This window comes from Chelon labrosus, assembly GCF_963514085.1.
Source record: "Chelon labrosus genome assembly, chromosome: 2".
Taxonomy (NCBI): Eukaryota; Metazoa; Chordata; class Actinopteri; order Mugiliformes; family Mugilidae; genus Chelon; species Chelon labrosus.
In genome coordinates this window covers 9,448,867-9,469,954 of record NC_140338.1, presented here as the reverse complement: position 1 = coordinate 9,469,954, position 21,088 = coordinate 9,448,867, and the positions used below count along the sequence as shown (strand labels likewise).

The following is a 21,088-nucleotide window of genomic DNA, read 5'->3' as shown; positions in this document are numbered from 1 at the left end:
GTTTTGGTCAAGTTTACTTACGGTAGACAGTTACAGGCAGGTCAGTACAACACTGTTTATCACCAGTATAGTAACACGTGATAGTTGAGTCCCATTCAGTCACTCTGTCAACGGTCCACACCAACGTAGTTCCATTTTCTGTTACCACTCCCTGAGATTTTTCCAAACCAGATACGATGTTCTGGCAGGAATTATGACAAGGAACACATGTAGCAGAGGTTGGGTCTCCATACTTCACTACCAGACTGGATGGAGTGAATACAGGTTTATCTGCACAGTTGTAATCTGTAAGATAAACAATAACTGCTGTGAAACATCTTCACACACAATGTCCTTCATGAAAGAAACCAAACATTAAAGTACTATATATACTGTATCTTATAGTAGTGTTGTTAATGAAAAGTATTCATGTTTAAAATATATATATATACAGTACATATATATATATCAATGACTCCTTGTTGGAAGAAAGCTTTGATAACATACAAAGGAAAGTCAAATTTATCTTAACTAAAGTACAGAGTATATGTTGTTTAATGTTAACAACTAGTGGATTCATTCAGAAGTGAAGAAGCGAGAGAGACGAATGGTTTGGATTATTATCACTATTCAGTGTACTGACTTGTTGTAATATATTTATCAACATTTAACACACTTAAAAGGTGTACAGTAAAAAGGTGAACAATGAAAATCCAAGATCAACAAATACTGAAAACTTACCACAGCTGGACACATGGAAGTCACGCAGAGAGCTCACCAGAGAAACAACCAAAATTAAGGAAGAGAACAACATGATGTCCAGGTTAGATTATCGGGTAGATGAGCTGTCTCTTGTCTTGGTGATGGTAATCTCTGGGCTCTGAGAGAGAACTGGAAAAGGTGAAAAGAAAAAAGTAGACTCCCTGTCAGAGTTATTTTTAGATGTGAGCTGTTGGCTGCACTGCAGATATCCAGTATCAAAACCATTTAATGAATTAGCCTTAAAAGTGAAAATGAAACTAATTTGGTAACGTATGTCATGTTTGGGGAAGTCCAGATATACTGATGCAGTTGTGACCAGAGGCAACTTAAATTACTCGGCCTGGGAGCAGCGGGAACCCCTGAACTGTCCCACACACACGTTATTTATTTATTGTATTTATTATACAAGTTTACATTGTATTAGATCAACAGTTTAATAAAAATAGCATTGATCAGGTTGTGAGAGACAGGGTTCATATATAATACTCAACAATGTTAGTTAAATTATAACTTACTGTACTGTGGTCAATCTCAAAGCCATTACCCACTGACTTTTTAAAACTTTCCTCACACTCTCACAGAACTTTTTCTGTGATGATACAGTCAAGTGATACTGTGGTACTGTTTGACACGACATAAATAGAAGAACTTGAATCAGGAACTATTGTAAAGGTAAAAAACCCCACATCCAGTAAAAAGAAATCCTTAGTCAACACATTTTATACACGGGTAGAAATGAATACCATTTACCGTTATATTGTTGATTATTTTCAAATGAATGTGAAAACTTGGATGGAAGAATTTAATTTGCTCTGTATATACGTATCCGATACAGTCGCCACAAAGTTGTGACATACTTTTAAAAGTAGTTTCCCAGATCTCCAAAACAGAAGTGAAACACTGAAGTTGGTGCACATCCTCATCCACGGTTCACTGAAGAGAAGCTGATGACACTTCACTTTCAGGGGTTGATACCTTGGAAAGTATTAGAAAAGAAAAACAAAAACAAAATATGAACAAAAACGTCTTAACGTCAGCATACTATACAGTATTATGTGTTGAGCCGTGACTCCAACACCTATGCAGAGACAGGACTGCAGAAGCAAAAGGGGATCAATGACTCACTTCCTAAGTTAAGTGAATATGTCATTCCCTGGAAACGTTTTCTAAATTTGAGTGACACAATGAATGACGACATACAGACATAATGATGGTCTCATTATCTTATCTGTACTTTCAGATTAGAAAAATACTAATGATTATTGAAGTAAAAGTTCTCATAGTTAAATTCTCTTATTCTCTTCTGCATCTTTAAATTACCCCCCCGGGGACAAATAAAGTTTTCTGAATCAGAATCGTGTACTTAACTGCTTCCCTTGTCTCTATCTTGTCTCCTTCGTTTTCCTTCTCTGTAGTACGTCGTCCTCTTGCATAGTCCTTTTGCATAGATTTTTCTGCATTTCCAGTTCAAGTGAACTAGAAATGTAAGAAGGGTGGGACTAGTTGCAACCTGCCTATACTGCAACTTGAATCAAATGAGCATTAAGATCAAACAATGTGCTGTATAACACATTGTTGTCATATTTTAACCATAATTCACATCTGTAATTCCTTAGTGAAGGTATTAGAAAATATTCTCCCTTACTTTAGGTGGGATTATGAAACAACGTTGGCTAACTGGCTAATTAAAAGACTGGGACAGAGGTTCATCTTAGTGCAGGGCAATGAGCCGAGGCATAAAGCTGAAGCTACAGTGGAGTAGTTTAAACAGAAACATACGAGCAAAAACCTCAATCCAACTGAGAACCTGTTGCGTGACTTGACAATTACTGTGTACAACCACCACCCAGACCTTCCCACACCTCAGACAAACAACCAGAATTATGGGCGAGAACAACATGACGTCCGGTTAGATTATTGGGAAAACAAGCTGTCTCTGTCTTGGTGATGGTAAATCTCCAAGCTCTGAGAGAGAACCGGAAACGTTGAAAAAAAAAAGGTCCACTCCCTGTCAGATTGTTTTTAGATGTGAGCTCAGTACTGGTGTGAAGCCAAGCTAAGAACTGAGACCTGAAGGACCACAACTCCCTCCAGTGGTGAAGTCAGAACAGCTCACAGAAACCGATACAGTAACTGTTGTTTCCAGAGCCACAATGAGTCACAGATTGAGTTTGTGCTTCATGCTTTCATGCAATTCTTCCTCTTGTCCATTTCGAGGGTAATTAATCAACACACCACGACCAATAAGAAGATGAAGTGAACCTCCATGCACTAAAAATAAGCACCAGTTTATACAACAAAAATAAAAAAATTAAACTTTTTTATTTTTATTCAGTTAATTGTGTTTTTTTGTCTTCAGACACCATCATCATCATCTTTGTATCCTCAAAAGTTTAACTCTGTGGGGTTTGTTAAGGCTAAAGGCAACGTGTCATTCAGTGCCCTGTTTAGTTAAAAAGACAAATCAGGGATTTGTCACAGTCTGATCTTGACAACACATGTTTGTCAAAGTGTATGATGACACAGACAAAGGAGCTTTCTTTACAAAAAGAGTTGTTGTTGGTCATCCGGCTGGAAAAAGGTCACAATACCATCTCTAAAGAGTTTGAAATCAAGAAATCAACAGACAGACAGATTGTGAACAAATGAAGGAGATTTAATATGACTGTTACCGTCCACAGGAGAGGTTGACTGACACAGATCACAACAAAAACAAGATGCTTAATAGTCTGAGAGGTTACAAAGGAACTCCAAGTTAGCTATCAGCATGGTGAATTTGATAGTAGAGTACAAAGCTTTCCTTGAATTATTATTATTTTTTTTTTCATGTATACAGTTTTAGAAGGTCCATCTGCATTTCATACCTCCATGTAAATTTAACATTCATCAGGTACAGGACTGTGTCATTTATTTAAACGGAAAACATCCTTCAGGTTGTCACTGTCATCTCATTACTGTTAACAAACTTAACCACTTAGTTGTCCAGTTTGTTTGCGTTTCTTACATCGGATGCATCCAATGATCAGGCAGACCAGGACAACAGCTGCTATTACCCCCGCTATAATGTATGGGAGGAAGTTGGCTGCAGAGGTGGGTGAGAGATATGGTTAAAGAGAAAAAGAAAAGAGAACATTAAACATCAGAATAATACAAAATGAAACAGTCACAATGAACTTCCTTCCTGGTTTTACATGAATTATTATTAATTCTCAGCTGTTGTAGCAACACTGGAAGCAACATTGTGGTTGCTCAGTTTTCAGTAACAATTATAACCTTCAATAACTAGAAATGAAAACACTCACCTTGGACGTCCACGTAATAATTCACAGTGACAGTCTCCACTTCATTGCTGATGGTACAAACATAATTCCCTCCTTGATCAGAGCCCACAGACTGCATGGTGAGAACGTTGCCGTTGAAGGAGGAGCTATCTCTTTCTGCTGGGAGCTTCCAGGAGTATGAGGGTCTGGGGTTTCCTTCAGTTGAGCAGTTCAGACGTAGAGTGTCTCCTACTGTGATTTTGATGTTTTCATTTGCTGACACAAGTAGCTTAGGTCCATCTGTGTGTTGATTGAGAGAAGAAGAAATAGAACAAGGTATTTCAACACATTATCCACTGACACACACACACATTGGAACATTCATTCATCTTCTGTAACTGCTTGTCCTATGAAGGGTCGTAGGGGGCTGGAGCCTATCCCAGCTGTCATGGGGCGAGAGGCGGGGCACACCCTGGACACGTCTCCAGTCTATCACAGGGTTAACACAGAGAGACAGACAACCATTCACACTCACACCTACGGCCAATTTAGAATCACCAGTTAACCTAACGAGCATGTCTTTGGACAGTGGAAGGAAGCCGGAGTACCCGGAGAGAACCATGCAGACACATGGAGAACATGCAAACTCCACACAAAAGTCGGCCCATGTATTCAAACTTGGAACCTTCTTGCTGTGAAGCATCAGTGCTAACCACCACACCACTGTGCCGCCCCATATTGGAACATTATAGTGGAAAGTATCTCATTACTGTCATCACAGTGATGTTTGTAGCTCTGTACTCAGTAAAGCAGTACGTCAACACTATGCATGTTACCAGGTTTTTTTTTTTTTTTTTACCAGTTTTTGTGTTGGACCTTCAAATAATAAATCTCTGTAAAGCTGAGGGGAAGTGGACAGTTAGGAAATATATGAATGTGTGTTTGTCACTATAAGGTCCCTGGTTAGGAACAGCTTCAATGAATGAATGAAAGGACTTCATCCATCAAAGCAAGTGGAGTGAAATGATTAACAAAGGTGTTAAAGTAGTTTTTTCTTGTCAGACTCACAGTAGACTGTAGCAGTGATGTTTTCTGACTTCACCACTGGAGGGGGTCGTGGTCCTTCAGGTCCCAGTTCTAGTTTGGCTTCACACCAGTACTGAGCTCCATCATGTTCTTTACTAGCGTTGATGTTCAGAGTGAAGGTCTCAGTCACTGGTTTATAGCGTTCACTACTTATAGACTGGGGTTGATCCAGTGCTGTCTCTCCTCTGTAGAAGGTCACAACAAGGTCTTTAACAGGAGCTACGTTCTTCACGGTACACTGCAGCTGGTACTGATGACCCTCAATCATCGGCCCAGTGTGATCTACAAAGCTGATGAACACATGTTCTGGAGGCTCTGAGGAGACAAGGACGAAGACAAAGATGTAGAGAGACACACAAAGCAAACTAGAGACTATAAATCCCTGTAACTACTGTGAATCTGAACTAAAGGAGAGAATAAATTCTGATTATAAATGATAAAACCATCAATGTTAAAAGTGTTTTGGTCAAGTTTACTTACGGTAGACAGTTACAGGCAGGTTGGTACAACACTGTTTATCACCAGTATAGTAACACGTCATAGTTGAGTCCCATTCAGTCACTCTGTCAACGGTCCACACAAACGTAGTTCCATTTTCTGTTACCACTCCCTGAGATTTTTCCAAACCAGATACGACGTCCTGGCAGGAATTATGACAAGGAACACATGTAGCAGAGGTTGGGTCTCCATACTTCACTACCAGACTGGATGGAGTGAATACAGGTTTATCTGCACAGTTGTAATCTGTAAGATAAACAATAACTGCTGTGAAACATCTTCACACACAATGTCCTTCATGAAAGAAACCAAACATTAAAGTACTATGTATACTGTATCTTGTTATAGTGTTGTTAATGAACTGTATTCATATATTTTTTTGTCTAAATAAAATATCAATGACTCCTTGTGAGGTTGCCTGGCAAGCTAAAATGATCTATCAACACATTAGCAGTTGTTTTGTTTTCAGTTTCTGATTTTGTGCACATTTAACTCACTAATGTGTTTTAATTTTACAGTATGTTAGCTCATAATAATATAATTAATAATTAATAAATATGTAATAATAAGTTGATACGGTTATAGATAATGTGATTGAAGATCTGACTGTTTATAGCTTTAACAACTGTAGTTCTGTGTTAGTATAATAAAGATATTGACGTCCTGATGTACACAGTGAAAGCTTTGATAACGTACAAAAGAAAAGTCAAATGTATTATGGGTTATTTACTTTTTTCCTTTCTTACTGTTTGTTATTTCTATAATATATCTTTGAAATACATTTATGTTATCATTTACTATTCCAGGTATGCAGTAAATATCTTGTTTTTGTTTGGCACCAATCATCATTTTGATTTTTCATTTTTCTCTTAGTGAACAAGCACACATGGGTCAGAAACAACCCACATGCATTTACTACTACATTTCACAGCTCAGCACAGCTCCCTATGCACATCTAACACATGTAAGTATTGTTTTTCAGTCATTCTACTGTTATATTGGAAACGGTTTAGGTTTAGGTTACCTTGAGAGTGAATGCATTACTTGTCAAAAAGGTTTTAGCACAATACCTGCATTTTTTATTTATTTATTTATTTATTTGCAGTACTTCATATTGTGTTTTTTATTCATTAATATTATTTTTTTGTCATTAAAGTTTTTATTTATTCATACATACATAAACATACAATCAAACTCTGGAACAAACATTGACACCAACATTAACAGACAGTATATCCAGCATACAATCATATAAACAACGGCCTCCTGCAAATCTACATTTTCATTTTTGAAACAACCAAAATAAACATTCAGCACCATGTCTACAAATTTCTCCATATGCCCTACCTACAAAAAAATACGTCCCCAGGTCCTCCTAAATTGTTCATCTTTGTTGTTAATTCTAGCTAACATGCATTCATATGATGCAACTTCTGACATCATTTCCATCCATTTTTTAACATCTGGGGCGACTGTACTCTTCCATACTCTAAGAATTATTCGGGCAGCTGTAACCATCCCAACTTTTAAAACCCCCCGTTCATATTTAGATATATTTGGCATCTCCATTTGATCCCCTAACAAACACAGTCTTGGTGATACAGGTATCGCCACACCGAGCCATTTACTCACATGTTCCACTACTTTCTCCCAAAACGGGTACACTAGCTTACATCCCCACAGTACATGTAAAAATGTCCCTATTTCACACTGACACTTCCAACATAGATTATTTCCTATCAAGCCCATTCTATGAAGTTTTGAAGGAGTGAAATAAAATCTATGAATTATCTTATATTGAATGAATTTCCCCTTCGCCTCTCTCATGTGTTTCCCTGTATTTGACAAAATATTTAACCAGTCCTCCTCACTCCAATCGCACCTGATATTCATTAATATTATTAATAGTAAATAAATGTATTTCTTCAAATTATAATATTTAGTATGATTTATTAATAGTAGAATGCAATGTAAAGGATTATAGTTGTAGAATTTAGAGAATTCTATATTGAGTATATTTAAAATCTTTTTCACCCTCTCATAGGTCACAACATCACAATGGACATCTCCTTCACCAGTGTCCCTCTGGTTAAAAAGCTCCTGGAGAAGAACCTGACCATCGTTGTGACTCTTCACCAGAACAAGCTGGACATGCCATCTATCATAAAGCCTTCTGAATCATGCAAGATTCATTGCTCAGAATCTGGATTCAATGGCAACATGACAACGGTGAGCTATGTGCAGAAGTAGGGAAGGCTGTTGTCCTACTGAGCACCGTGCATGATAACAAAGTAGTGGATGACAGTAGTCAGAAGAAGAAACCAGAAGCGATCCAGTACTACAACAAAACAAAAGGAGGAGTGGACACAATGGATGGTTAGCAACTACTTATATAAGCAGAGAACCAGGAGGTTGCCCATGGTTCTCTGGTGCAATATGCTGGATGTGGCCTTCACCAACTTCACCACACAACACCCACATTATATGGGTGGTGGGAACAATATACGCCAGCAAACAGCGTGCTATCCTACATATAAAGAGGTGTGTGGAGGGCGTGCCCAAATTCCAAAAGCATATTGAGGCAATGGGAAGATGTGGGCTAAAAGAAAAACAAACACAGACACCGCGCAGCCACTAGAGGACATTAGACAGGAGGAACAAAATAAGAGGAAACGTCCAGTTTCCAAAGATAAGAAAAGTCAGCAGCTGGTGTTCCCAGTACACCAGGCTTCTGTGCAAGGAGCACAAACTCTTAGTGATAATTTGTGAGACATGTAAAAATTGAGACGTTAATTTGTGCTCTAGTGATGTGTTCAGTTTTATTTATGGTCACATTTCTCAGGTTTACAGTTGTTAAACTACAGATATGTATGTGCGACAAACGACAGATAAACATGTTGCAAATACATAAGTGTTTGACCCCACGCACACACTATACAGAGAAAAACAATTGCTTTCTAAAAAGGAGGACAATGAAAATCCCAGAACTTACCACAACTGGACACATGGAAGTCACGCAGAGAGCTCATCAGAGAAACAACCAAAACTATGGAAGGGAACAACATGATGTCCGGTTATATTTGTGGAGCGCCTCTGTCTTGGTGACGGTAAATCTCCGAGCTCTGAGAAAGAACTGGAAATGGTGAAAATAAAAAGGTCCACTCCCTGCTGGAGTTTTTTTTTTTTTTTTTTTTGGATGTGAACTGGGGGTGGGGCTGCAGATATCCAGTAGCGTCATCTGTGGAAAACCATTTAATAAATTAGCCTTGATAGTGAAAGTGAAACTGAATAGAACAGACTATTGTAGTGATCTGTGTCGGTCAACCTCTCCTGTGGAGGGTAACAGTTGTCTTAAATCTTCTCCATTTGTTCACCATTTGTTCACAATCTGTCTGACTGTGGATTCCAAAATCTTTAGAGATGGTTTTGTGACATTTTCCAGCCTGATGATTAACAACTCTTTTCCTAAAGTCTTCAGAAAGCTCCTTTGTCTGTGCCATCATACACTTTGACAAACATGTGTTGTGAAGATCAGACAAATTCCTGAGAGTCTCATTACATTGACTGGAAACACTTCTGAACTGGAATTAACTTAATAATCCTGGAAGTGAACTTACTTTTGCAACTTTTCTCTCATAGTTCTGACCAGAGTTTATACTAACTCCTGTTTAACAAAGAAGGTCGACAGTGCACCAGTAGAGAGACCTCTTACATCTTCGGTTCACACGTGTTGGTTGTTTCCATAGTATCTAGTGAATGTGGAGGTCAGGTCAACACCTTGTGCTGTTTTTCATATTTGTTTGTTGTTTTAGTTGTTCCCAAAGCATTTTTGTGTGTGTGCCTGTGCCATCCTGTTGGAGATGGCTGCTGCCATCAAGTACCGTCATTGCTATGGGGTGGGGGTGCCTGGTCTGGTCTAGGTGGGTGCTACATGTCTAAGTAACATCCACATGAATGAATGCCAGGTCCAAAAGTTTCCCAGCAGAACACTGAATTGTCATAAGATGGTCAATGGTATTTACTGCTCCTGTCAGTGGTTTTAATGTTGTGGCTGATCGGTGTATGTCAGTCAGTCTGCCTTCTATGAGTGTAAATGTATGAGTGAATGTGTGTGTGTGACACAAAAACAAACTAAATTTTAATGCAGCATTTCCCTCCACATTTAACATATCTTTAATCAGCCAGTGTTTCCTTGACTTTGCAGAACAGGAAGTGTCTTCTGCTCCAGACAACAAACCAGAAGCACCAACAATTTTCAGTCAGCCATCAGCAAGACGTCAGATGTCAGACTGTGATGTACAAACTACATCGTGTTTCAAATGATCTCCTTCCTCTGGGAATAAACTCGAGTGGGTGGGTGGTCGGAATAAACACTATAAAACAGCTAAGCAATGAGGAGGAAGAAATGACAACAGAGTGTGAAGGAATCAACCAAAGATGGAGACAAGGCAGATGTCACTCAATGTTCTTCAACGGGCCTGAAAGCTGAAGTTTAAATATGACTTCTTCTGGTTCGTACTTCAGGAAGGGCTCTCTGGAAAGATGGCAGTCATGTTTGTTGACTGTTGACACAAGGCATTTTGGCTCCATGGCTTTATGCTGATGATACGTATTTCCAGTCTTACAACGTGATGTTCTCCTCACAAAGCTCGAAAATAGTCGTTGTTTGAGTCTGCACAGTCTCCTTTGATCTCATTAACAGGTGGATCCTGTTTGCAGAAGTGCTGCCGCTCACTTGTTGGTTTTTGTTTTGTTCATCGTTGTGAGTAAATGCTACAGTTGTGGTGAAAATCCCAAGAGATCGGCAGTTAAACCAGAGCATTGGCCACCAATCACAGAGATCACATTTCTTCCCCATTCGTTAGTAATGACCACTGACCCGTGTCTGAATGTTTTTATGCCTCTTTTTGTTTGTTTGGTTCCTTCGTTTGCAGAACTGAAAATGTGTGCAGAGTAAATACATGGTTACTGCAGCGTGACTCAATCGCAAGTGTAGCCTATTTTTATACAGGGCGTATCCAAATTGTCTTCAAACGTTTTAATGTTTAAGTGATTATCATCTCCATCATCCTTGGAAGATTTCTTTGACTACTGAGTTCATTGTAAGTATGTTTAAGGAGGTACCCCTGCTCAGACAGCTTGTCCAAACAACAACACGCGAGCTAGAGTGGGACAAGAAAGTGGTCCTGCCGTTTTGACACAGAAAATAATCACAAACCACCCATCTTCAAGGAAGGGAATTAAATAAAATTAAGATAGAGGAAACATGATAAATACCTTTAAAAGATGACTTAACAGAAATGTATATTCTGCAGCAGGTAATCGTAAAACAAACTACAGCATCCTGGTTTTATGAGACAGAGAGAAAGAAAGTGAATAAATGATTGATCAGATTGTGTTGAATAAAGTCAAAAGCATGAACTCATTGGATAAAAACTTAAAAAAGTGCAACCTTAAAAAGTGAAGGAATGTTTTTTTATGAAACAGAGAGAGCAAGACAGTAGAGAGAGTAGTAGAGAGTCTTTTGTAGTGATCTTTGTTGGTCGATCACTCTTGTGGAGGGTAACAGCTGCGGTCGATGGGTGTTGGTGCGTCCACTGTCTCTTGGATCGCTGACTACCTGACAGACAGGCCACAGTTTGTGTGTTTTGGTCATGTTCTGTCTGATGTGGTGTTGAGTGGTGCAGGAGCCCCACAGGGCACTGTGCTTTCTCCATTCCTGTTCACCTTACCATGTCAGATACAGACATTTTCTGATGACTCTGCAGTTGTAGGGTGTATAAACGGTGGACGGGATGAGAAGGAGTATAAAGGGCTGGTGGACAAATGTTGGGGTAGTGGGCTAGATAGAATGACCTGCTGCTTAATGTGGACAAGACCAAAGAGTTGGTGATTGACTTCAGGAGTAATGGAACAGCTCCTCTGACCCTCAGCATCTTTGGTAGGGACGTGGAGGTGGTGGAGCATTACAAATACCTGGGAGTGACCATCGATAACAGCCTGAACTGGAGGACCAACAGTACAGTTGTGTACAAGAAGGGCTGCAGCAGACTCTATTTCCTAAGGAAGCTGAGGTCCTTCAAGGTGTGCAGCAAGATGCTGGAAAATTTCTACCAGTCTCTTGTGGCCGGCACACTTTTCTCTGTTGTGGTCTGCTGGGGGAACAGCATTACAGCCAGTGACGCCAACACTGACCAAACTGATCAGGAAGGCTGGCTCCATCATTGGCTGCAGACAGGAAACATTTGAATCAGTGGTGGAGAGGAGGACACTCAACAAACTTTTTTCAATCATGGATACCCCTGACCACCCCTCTCCACCATATAAGAGACAGGCAACGGAGCACCTTCTTCAGAAGGCTCAGACAACTTCTTCATTGTCTCAAAGAACGCGACAGGAAATCTTTCTTGCCTCAAGCCATCAGTCTGTACAACTCCTCATCTGTGTGTGACAGATGACACTGTGGACTATTGTGTGAATTTTATCTATCTATCTATCTATCTATCTATCTATCTATCTATCTATCTGTCTCTCTGTCTGTCTGTCTGTCTATAGATGAGGAGTTTGCATGTTCTCCCTGCGTCTGCGTAGGTTCTTTCCGGGTACTCCAGCTTCCTCCCACCACCCAAAGACATGCTCTTTAGGTTCACTGGTGATTCTTAATTGGCCGTAGGTGTGCATGTGAGTGTGAATGGTTGTCTGTCTCTCTGTGTTAGCCCTGCAGTAGACTGGCGACCTGTCAAGGGTGTACCCCGCCTCTCGCCCGATGACAGCTGGGATAGGCTCCAGGCGATTACAAAACAAGAAGACAAGTATAATATTTCTGTTTCATTTGTTTGATTGGGTTCTCTTTGTCTACTTGCTGTTTTGAGTAATTTTTATGCCGAAATATATAAGAGTCTGAAGAAGGTTTGGGTTAGTTCCACTGTACGCCGTTTTATCAGACTCCAAACCTGCACACATAAAAACAAGCTACTTTCAGGTTTTTGCTGTGATTGACACACAGAATACTTGAAGAAAGCAGTGCCCCACCTACCACTTCCCCTTTTAATAGTAAATGAAAAAGAAGTGGTTCTTACTATTTTCATCACTTCTACTTATTGGGACCCTCTCCATCCAGCGATCATCACCACCAGACAGACTGTTTGCTTGTTTACCCACAAAACTAACAGGACATAATGTTGTTCTCTTCCATAGTCTTGGTTGTTTCTTTGATGACCTTTCAGCGTGACCTCCATGTGTCCGGCTGTGGTAAGTTTTATTTATTTAATTATTAGAAGAAGTATTTCAATATATTGTTTGTTTAACCACAAAGACCAGTTTAATTTTTCTTTTATTGTAATCCACCTGTGGTGTACACCGTCATCCATGGACTGTATATATGTAAGATAATATAACAAACCAAGAAAGTAGATCACATTAAGTCATGGAAGCTAATGACAACACAAATATGCTTTGCTGAAAACGTCCAGAGATACCTTAAACCACATGCTCTATAAGTTTATTGATTGATTTCTGTGGTTAATTAGCAATAAACAAATATATAAAGAGAGAGATCAAAATGACAGACATAATCAGACAGAATTTAATGTTTGTACTTTAATGTTTGTTTTCATTCATGAACGACATTGTGTGTGAAGATGTTTCACACCAGTTATTGTTTATCTTACAGATTACATCTGTTCACATTATCCTGTATTCACTCCATCCAGTCTGGTAGTGAAGTATGGAGACCCAACCTCTGCTACATGTGTTGTTTGTAATAATTCCTGTCAATACACCGTATCTGATTTGGAAACATCTCAGGGAGTGGTAACAAAAAATGGAACAACATTGGTGTGGACCATTAAGAGAGTGACTGAATGGGACTCAACTATCAAGTGCTATTACATCACTGATGATAAACAGTGTTGTACCAACCTGAATGTAACTGTCTACCGTAAGTAAACTTGACCAAAACACTTTTAACATTGATTGTTTTATCATTTATAATCAGAATTTATTCTCTTCTTTAGTTCAGATTCACAGTAGTTACAGGGATTTATAGTCTCTAGTTTGTTTTATGTGTCTCTCTACATCTTTGTGTTTGTCCTTGTCTCCTCAGAGCCTCCAGAACATGTGTCCATCAGCTTTGTAAATCACACTGGGCCGATGATTGAGGGTCTTCAGTACCAGCTGCAGTGTACCGTGAAGAACGTAGCTCCTGTTACACAATTTGTTGTGACCTTCTACAGAGGAGAGACAGCACTAGATCAACCCCAGTCTATAAGTAAATACGACTATATACCAGTGACTGAGACCTTCACTCTGAACATCACTGCTAGTAAAGAACATGATGGAGCTCAGTACTGGTGTGAAGCCAAACTAGAACTAGGACCTGAAGGACCACAACTCCCTCCAGTGGTGAAGTCAGAAAACATCACTGCTACAGTCAACTGTGAGTCTGACAAGAAAAAACTACTTAACACCTTTGTTAATCATTTCACTCCACTTGCTTTGATGGATGAAGTCCTTTCATTCATTCATTGAAGCTGTTCCTAACCTGGGATCTTATAGTGACAAACACACATACATACACTACCGGTCAAAAGTTTTAGAACACCCTAATTTTACCAGTTATTTATTGCAATTCAAGTCGTGCAAGTCCAATGAATAGCTTGAAATGGTACAAAGGCAAGTACTGAACAGCCAGAGGTTTAAAAAAAAAAAAAAAAGGTTTGGTTACCCAAAACTGAAAAATAATGTACATTTCAGAATTATACAAAAAGGCCTGTTTCAGGGAACACGAAGTGGGTTAACAATTTAAAGCTGTTCTGCAGCAATGAAGGTTGAATCAGCCTTGAACGCTGGTGCTACTAATGCTACTGGAGGTGTTCCAACTTTTCTTGATTACTCCCTCTGTCTGCATAAAAGTAGTGTTGGAACACACTGTGGTACCAGACCCTCATGAGCATCAGTGAACAGTATTGTACTGCAGAAAGTAGTGTGTTGCTACAAAAATGGTGAGAAAAAGGCAATTAACAATGGAAGAGAGACAGACCATCATAACACTTAAAAATGTAGGTCTTTCCTACAGGGAAATTGCAAAGAAAGTCAAGGTGTCAGTGAGTACAGTTTTCTTCACCATCAAAAGGGACTCAGAAACTGGGGGAAACTCTGACAGGAAGAGGTCTGGCAGACCCAAAGCCACAACTGAATCAGAGGACAAGCTTCTGAGAGTTAACAGCTTGCGTGATAGGCGGCTCACAGGACAACAGCTTCAAGCACAGCTTAATAGTGGTCGTAGTAAGCAAGTCTCAGTTTCAACTGTGAAGAGAAGACTTCGAGCTGCAGGTTTGACAGGACAAGTTGCAGCAAGAAAGCCATTGCTAGGATGTCAGAATAAGACAAAGAGTCTCGCCTGGGCCATGAAACACCGCCATTGGACTACTGAAGAAGGGAAGAAGGTATTATGGACTGATGAATCAAAATTTCAAATCTTCGGTTCATCACGCAAGATCTTTGTACGCCGTCGAGTAGGCAAGAGGATGGTTCCACAGTGTGTGACATCAACTGTCAAACATGGAGGAGGAAGTGTGATGGTCTGGGACTGTTTTGCTGGATCCAGGGTCGGTGACTTGTACAGAGTGAGAGGCATCCTGAACCAAAAGGGCTACCACAGCATTCTGCAGCGCCATGCAATACAGTCTGGTATGCGCCTAGTTGGTCAGAGGTTCATCCTACAGCAAGATAATGACCCAAAACACAAGTCCAAGCTATGCCAGAACTACCTCAGGAAAAAAGAACAAGATGGTAAGCTTGAAAACATGGAGTGGCCAGTACAGTCTCCAGGCTTAAACCCCATCGAGCTGGTTTGGGATGAACTGGACAGAAGAGTGAAAGCCAAGCAACCTACAAGTGCCACTTCTGCAACAGAGTTGGGAAGAACTTTCTGAAGAATATCTAATTTCTATTGTAGAAAGAATGCCACAAGTGTGTTCAGCTGTTATATCTGCCAAAGGTGGCTGCTTTGATGAGTCAAAAGTTTAGAATATATTTTGGTCTATAAATTGATTCCATGATTTGTTTTTCAACTCAAATTGCTAATTTGTTCTATTCTTTCATTTGAGAGTGCAATGAGACACTAAACTGAATAATTTTCAGTAAAAACATGAAAAAAGTGGTGTTCTAAAACTTTTGACTGGTAGTGTATATTTCCTAACTGTCCACGTCCCCTCAGCTTTACAGAGCTTTATGATTTGGTTTGCAGGTCCAAGACTTTACTGTTTTGGTTTTCTCTCATAGTTTTGACCAGAATCACTTTCTGTTGCAGAAGGCAACTGTTTATAGAGTTTATGCTGTTCCCCCACTATCATCAACAAACTGAAGGACATTCCCCAGCACAGGTTATGGTCACTTTCCCTTTGGAGGACGCCTTAGTGAGCAAGCTTTAACTTTTCTGGCTAATGTTGGTTCAAGATACCTTCTTGCAGAAAGCCATCCCTACAACATGATGCTACCACTACCATGCCTCACAGCTGGGATGGTGTTCTTCAGCTTACAAGCTACAACCTCTTTCCTCAAACATAACATTTCACAGCAATTGAAGTTTTGATGACATGTCTTCTGCAGCAGGTCGAGTTTCTTCTGACTAGGCATTTCGTTAAGCTAGCAACATGCTTGTTGTTTAAGTTTATTTCTAAGAGATGACAGTGTGCAGAACATCTAAACCATTTTACTCTTAACTGTTTTTTATCTCAGTGACTTTTATTCACTGGAACTCTGAACCCTCTTAAAGTCACTCTACATACAGTATATCAGGGTTTTGTTATTGGTAGTGTTGTTATTGTTGTTATTATCATTATACCACAACAAGACTTACAAATGGTCCAAAATAAATAGACTTTCACTCCTTAGTCAGTGAGAGAATGACAACGATGGTCTGAGGCAACATTTCTGAAGTAGCTGGCATTAAAACTGGTAACATGCATAGTGCTGAAGTGCTGCTTTACTGAGTACGGACTTAGAAACATCACTGTGATGACAGTAATGAGGTACTTTCTACTATAATGTTCCAATGTGTGTGTGTGTGTCAGTAAATATTGTGTTGAAATAACTTGTTCTATTTCTTCCTCTCTCAATCAACACACAGATGGACCTAAGCTACTTGTGTCAGCAAATGAAAACATCAAAATCATAGCAGGACAAACTCTACGTCTGAACTGCTTGACTGAAGGAAACCCCAGACCCTCATACTCCTGGAAGCTCCCAGCAGAAAGAGATAACTCCTCCTTCAACGACAACGTTCTCACCATTCAGTCTGTGGGCTCTGATCAAGGAGGGAATTATGTTTGTACCGTCAGCAACGAAGTGGAGACTGTCACTGTGAATTTTAACGTGATCGTCCAAGGTGAGTGTTTTCATTTCTAGATATCGAAGGTTATAATTGTTACTGAAAACTGCGCAACCACAATGTCGCTTCCAGTATTGCAGTACAGCAGTTGAGAATAAAAAATAATTCATGTAAAACCAGGAAGTTCAATGTGACTGTTTCATGTTGTATTTTTCTGACGTCTTTTCTTTCTCTCTTTTCTTTTTTTCCTTTAACCGTACCTCTCACCCACCTCTGCAGCCAGCTTCCTCCCATACATTATACTGTGGATAATAAATGCTGGTGCCCTGGTTTCCTTCGGACTCCTTATGGGATACATCCAATACTACAAACACAACCGAATTGGATACTTAAGTGGTTAAGTTTGTTTCTAAGAGATGACAGTGACAACCTGAAGGATGTTTTCCGTTAGACACATTCCTCTACCCGTTATAGGTTAAATTTACATAAAGGCATGAAATGCAGATGGACCCTCTGAAACTGTACACATGAGGAAAAACATTTTTCTTGAACAGCTTTGTATTCTACTATCAAATTCACCATGCTGATAGCTAACTTGGAGGTTATGGAGTCATGGGCAAATGGCGAAACACTTTTTTTGTGATCGGGTCTTAACACCAACACAGGTCAATAAGCTAACAGCCTACAAGGAAACTAGACATCAACTCATAAACATGGTGAACCAACTTGATGGGTCACCACCAGCACGTATCGCTCAGCTTTACAGAACAGGTAATCATTAGGGCTATACTCCCTCCCCTCATTCTCCTCACTGTGTCTTTCATCATGATGAATCCCTGATTTGTTTTTTAACTAAACAGAGCACTGAATGACACCAGAGTCTCACTACGTTGACTTGAAACACTTCTGTACAGATGGACTCTAATTTGGCCTTGAAAGCTACTTGTAATCCTGGAAGTGAACTTACTTTTGCAACTCTCTGATATATAATATTGGCTTATTATCCTGAATAAACAAATACACAAGTATATTTCCGTTTTACTCGTTTAATTGAGTTTTCTTTGTCTACTTTCAGGACTTGAGCGAAAATCCACTGAGATTTTGAGTCATTTTTATGCACAAAGGTAGAAAACTTTAGAGTGGGACTGTATCATGTTTAATCAGAGTCACAATCCATGCACATAAAAACCAGACACATCTGGGTTTTTACTGTGACTGAGACAGCAGAATACTTGAAGATGTCAGCGGTGCCTCACCTACCACTTCCTTCCTTTTAGTACATAAAAAGGTAGTGGTAAGAGCTCAGTACTGGTGTGAAGCCAAGCTAGAACTGGGACCTGAAGGACCACAACTCCCTCCAGTGGTGAAGTCAGAACAACTCACAGCCACTGATACAGTAACTGCTGGTTCCAGAGCCACAATGATTCACAGCTTGAGTTTGTGCTTCATGCTTTTAACTTTTCTTCTTTCCAGAAGTAATTAATCAACACACCATGAGTTTAAGTGAACATTCATGCACAAAAAATAGGCACCAGTTTAAACAATAAAAATAAAATAAAAATTTTACCAATTTTTTGTCTTCAGACACCATCATCATAATCTTTGCATCCTCAAAGCTGCTGAAAGGTTTAACTCTGAGGAGTTTGTTAAGGTTACAAAGTGTAGTTACAATTTAGGAGGTGCTCAGATTGTTTTATTATGCAGAGAGGACTGTGAGAAAGCAGCAGCCTGTGTAGATGCGATGCCTCCATTCAATAATGTAGTACTGATGCTTCACCACTAGATGGTGGTAGACTGTAATCTCAGACCATCAGGGCAGCAGCAGTAGAGTTTCTGTGTTTGAGTTTGAGAACTTCAGTGACAAAGGAGAATAAAAATGAATAACAGATACAAAAGGGTATCAATCTGGTCGCTGTACAGTGTCATAGTTTAGGAAAAAATATAGATATTTGGATAATTTCATCTATTTTATTAAAAGTTAAAGTACAATACAGGGATTGTCTTTCTTACTTTTTAAGATATGAATACATCATATTTAGTTCAGTTCATATTTTCACTATTTATGTTCGTAAAACAGAAGTAAACATAAATAAAAGCTGAAGACTTGAATGAATCTCTATGTTTCGGTCAAAAGACTAATCGAAGCATTATTACTTTGTAATGAAATCATTCTCCAAGCCCATTTCCCCAACATTGAAAAGCTGAACTACAGAGCTCTGTACAAGCTCTCACATCCCTCCTCGGTGTTTTTCCTGTTTGTACCATTCAAACCTGGGATTACAATAAAACTATATATTTGAAATGAAAAAATGACAAAATTATTGAAAGAAAGTAAACTGAAATATTAAATCTAAATATTAAAAGATATGGAGTTCTGTCTCTGGCAATGAGCTAGAGTGGGAGTTGGTCTGGAATAAACTGACTAAAGCAGCCCAGAAAAGAAGAATAAATAAAAATAGCTGGATATCATTCATGTCATGTGAAAGAATGAAACATAGATATATTAACAAGACTGGGTAAAGCTGACTCTGAGCATGGCCCATCCTGGTATGTAATTGAGGAAGCATTCACAGGAAAGAGATAAGGATGGTCTGCTTCTGGAAAAAACACTCCTCCACAAACTATAAGCCAAAACTTGTGTGTGGACGGCAGTGGTTTAAAGACACATTTACTGCTGTTTAATATTAGGTACTTTACTTGATAGAAAAATACTACTACTATTGATCGTTTTCTACGTTCACCTTACCTTCAACTTTAGACTAGATACACAGACACACGGTCATTGCACTGAGGATGTTGCAAGCAAAAAGTGATAACAGACTGATAGAACTCACATTAGCATTAAAACCACATGCCAAGATTATCTGTATAAACGTTATGTGTACAGGTGAGACAGCCAGAGGAGCTTCTTTCCAGAGAGAATCTGTGATTAGACTCTCTGTGAATCACTGATTAAAGAAACCTTTTGACTTTTGACCAGAGTCTCTCACAGTTCTTTTTCCATCACAAAACACTTTCGCTTTACATAAAAACATGTGACTCATCCATAAAATATAAAATAGATGGAATGGAATATAAAATAGATTGAAGGCCTGTCCACCAATGTGTTTTCTTTCAGATATACAGTGTTGCTTAAAGGTTTTTGTGAGTTTTTTAGACCTGAAAGTTGACAACGAAAACCCAAACAAACAAAGAAAACAGAAATGTTATACTTGTGTATTTGTTTATTCAGGAAAATGAGCCAATATTACATATCAGTGAGTTGCAAAAGTAAGTTCACTTCCAGGACTACAAGTCATTTCAAGGCTAAATTACAGTCCATCTGTTCAGAAATGTGTCCAACCAACGGAGACTCTGGTGTTGTTCAGTGCCCTGTTTTGTTAAAAAAAATAAATAAAAAAATCAGGGATTTGTCACAGTCTGATCTTCACAACACATGTTTGTCAAAGAGTATGATGGCACAGACAAAGGAGCTTTCTCAATACAAAATGAAACAGTCACAATGAACTTCCTTCCTGGTTTCACATGAATTATTATTTATTCTCAACTGCTGTAGCAGTACTGGAAGCAACATTGTGGTTACTCAGCTTTCAGTAACAATTATAACCTTCGAAAACTGGAAATGAAAACACTCACCTTGGACGTCCACGTAAAAGTTCACCATGACAGTCCCCTCTTTGTTGCTGACGGTACAAACATAATTCCCTCCTTGATCAGATCTCACAGACTGGATGGTGAGAACACTGTCGATGAAGGAGGAGTTATCTCTTTCTGCTGGGAGCTTCCAGGAGTATGAGGGCCTGGGGTTTCCTTCAGTCGAGCAGTTCAGACGTAGAGTGTCTCCTGCTGTGATTTTGATGGTTTCATTTGTTGACACAAGTAGCTTAGGTCCATCTGTGTGTTGATTGAGAGAGGAAGAAATAGAAATGTTGCCTTAGACCATCGCTGTCATTCTCTCACTGACTTAGGTGTGACAGTCCATTTGTAAGTCTTATTGTGGTATGTAAATGTAAATGCTTCACAATATTTGACCCTTTAGTAAATTAATTGGGGGACCCTGATATATGTAGAGTGACTTTAAGAGGTTTCGGAGTCCCAGTGAATAAAAGTCACTGAGATAAAAACATTTAAGTGTAAAATGTTTTAGATGTTCTGCTCACTGTCATCTCTT

The 21,088-nt window shown here is 39.2% G+C and overlaps 1 protein-coding gene across 1 annotated transcript; it reads right to left on the bottom strand.

The window, feature by feature from the left end:
• Nucleotides 1-3,582: 3,582 nt before the first annotated feature.
• Nucleotides 3,583-8,703, bottom strand: LOC311502940 (cell adhesion molecule 4-like). The gene is made up of 5 exons (XM_084565400.1): nt 8,578-8,703; nt 5,568-5,831; nt 5,070-5,402; nt 4,044-4,301; nt 3,583-3,823 (listed from the first exon to the last, which is right to left on the bottom strand). Exons 1-5 carry the CDS (start codon nt 8,648-8,650, stop codon nt 3,708-3,710), a joined length of 1,044 nt encoding a protein of 347 aa, XP_084421526.1. The 5' UTR covers nt 8,651-8,703; the 3' UTR covers nt 3,583-3,707.
• Nucleotides 8,704-21,088: the final 12,385 nt, after the last annotated feature.

Bases quoted from the DNA above. Each gene is read 5' to 3' on its own strand.
- LOC311502940 (XM_084565400.1), bottom strand. From the start codon at position 8,650: ATGTTGTTCCCTTCCATAGTTTTGGTTGTTTCTCTGATGAGCTCTCTG. The intron at 5,832-8,577 runs GTAAGTTCTGGG...TTTATCTTACAG, and splicing joins CTTCCATGTGTCCAGTTGTG to ATTACAACTGTGCAGATAAA. The intron at 5,403-5,567 runs GTAAGTAAACTT...TTGTCTCCTCAG, and splicing joins CCTGCCTGTAACTGTCTACC to AGCCTCCAGAACATGTGTTC.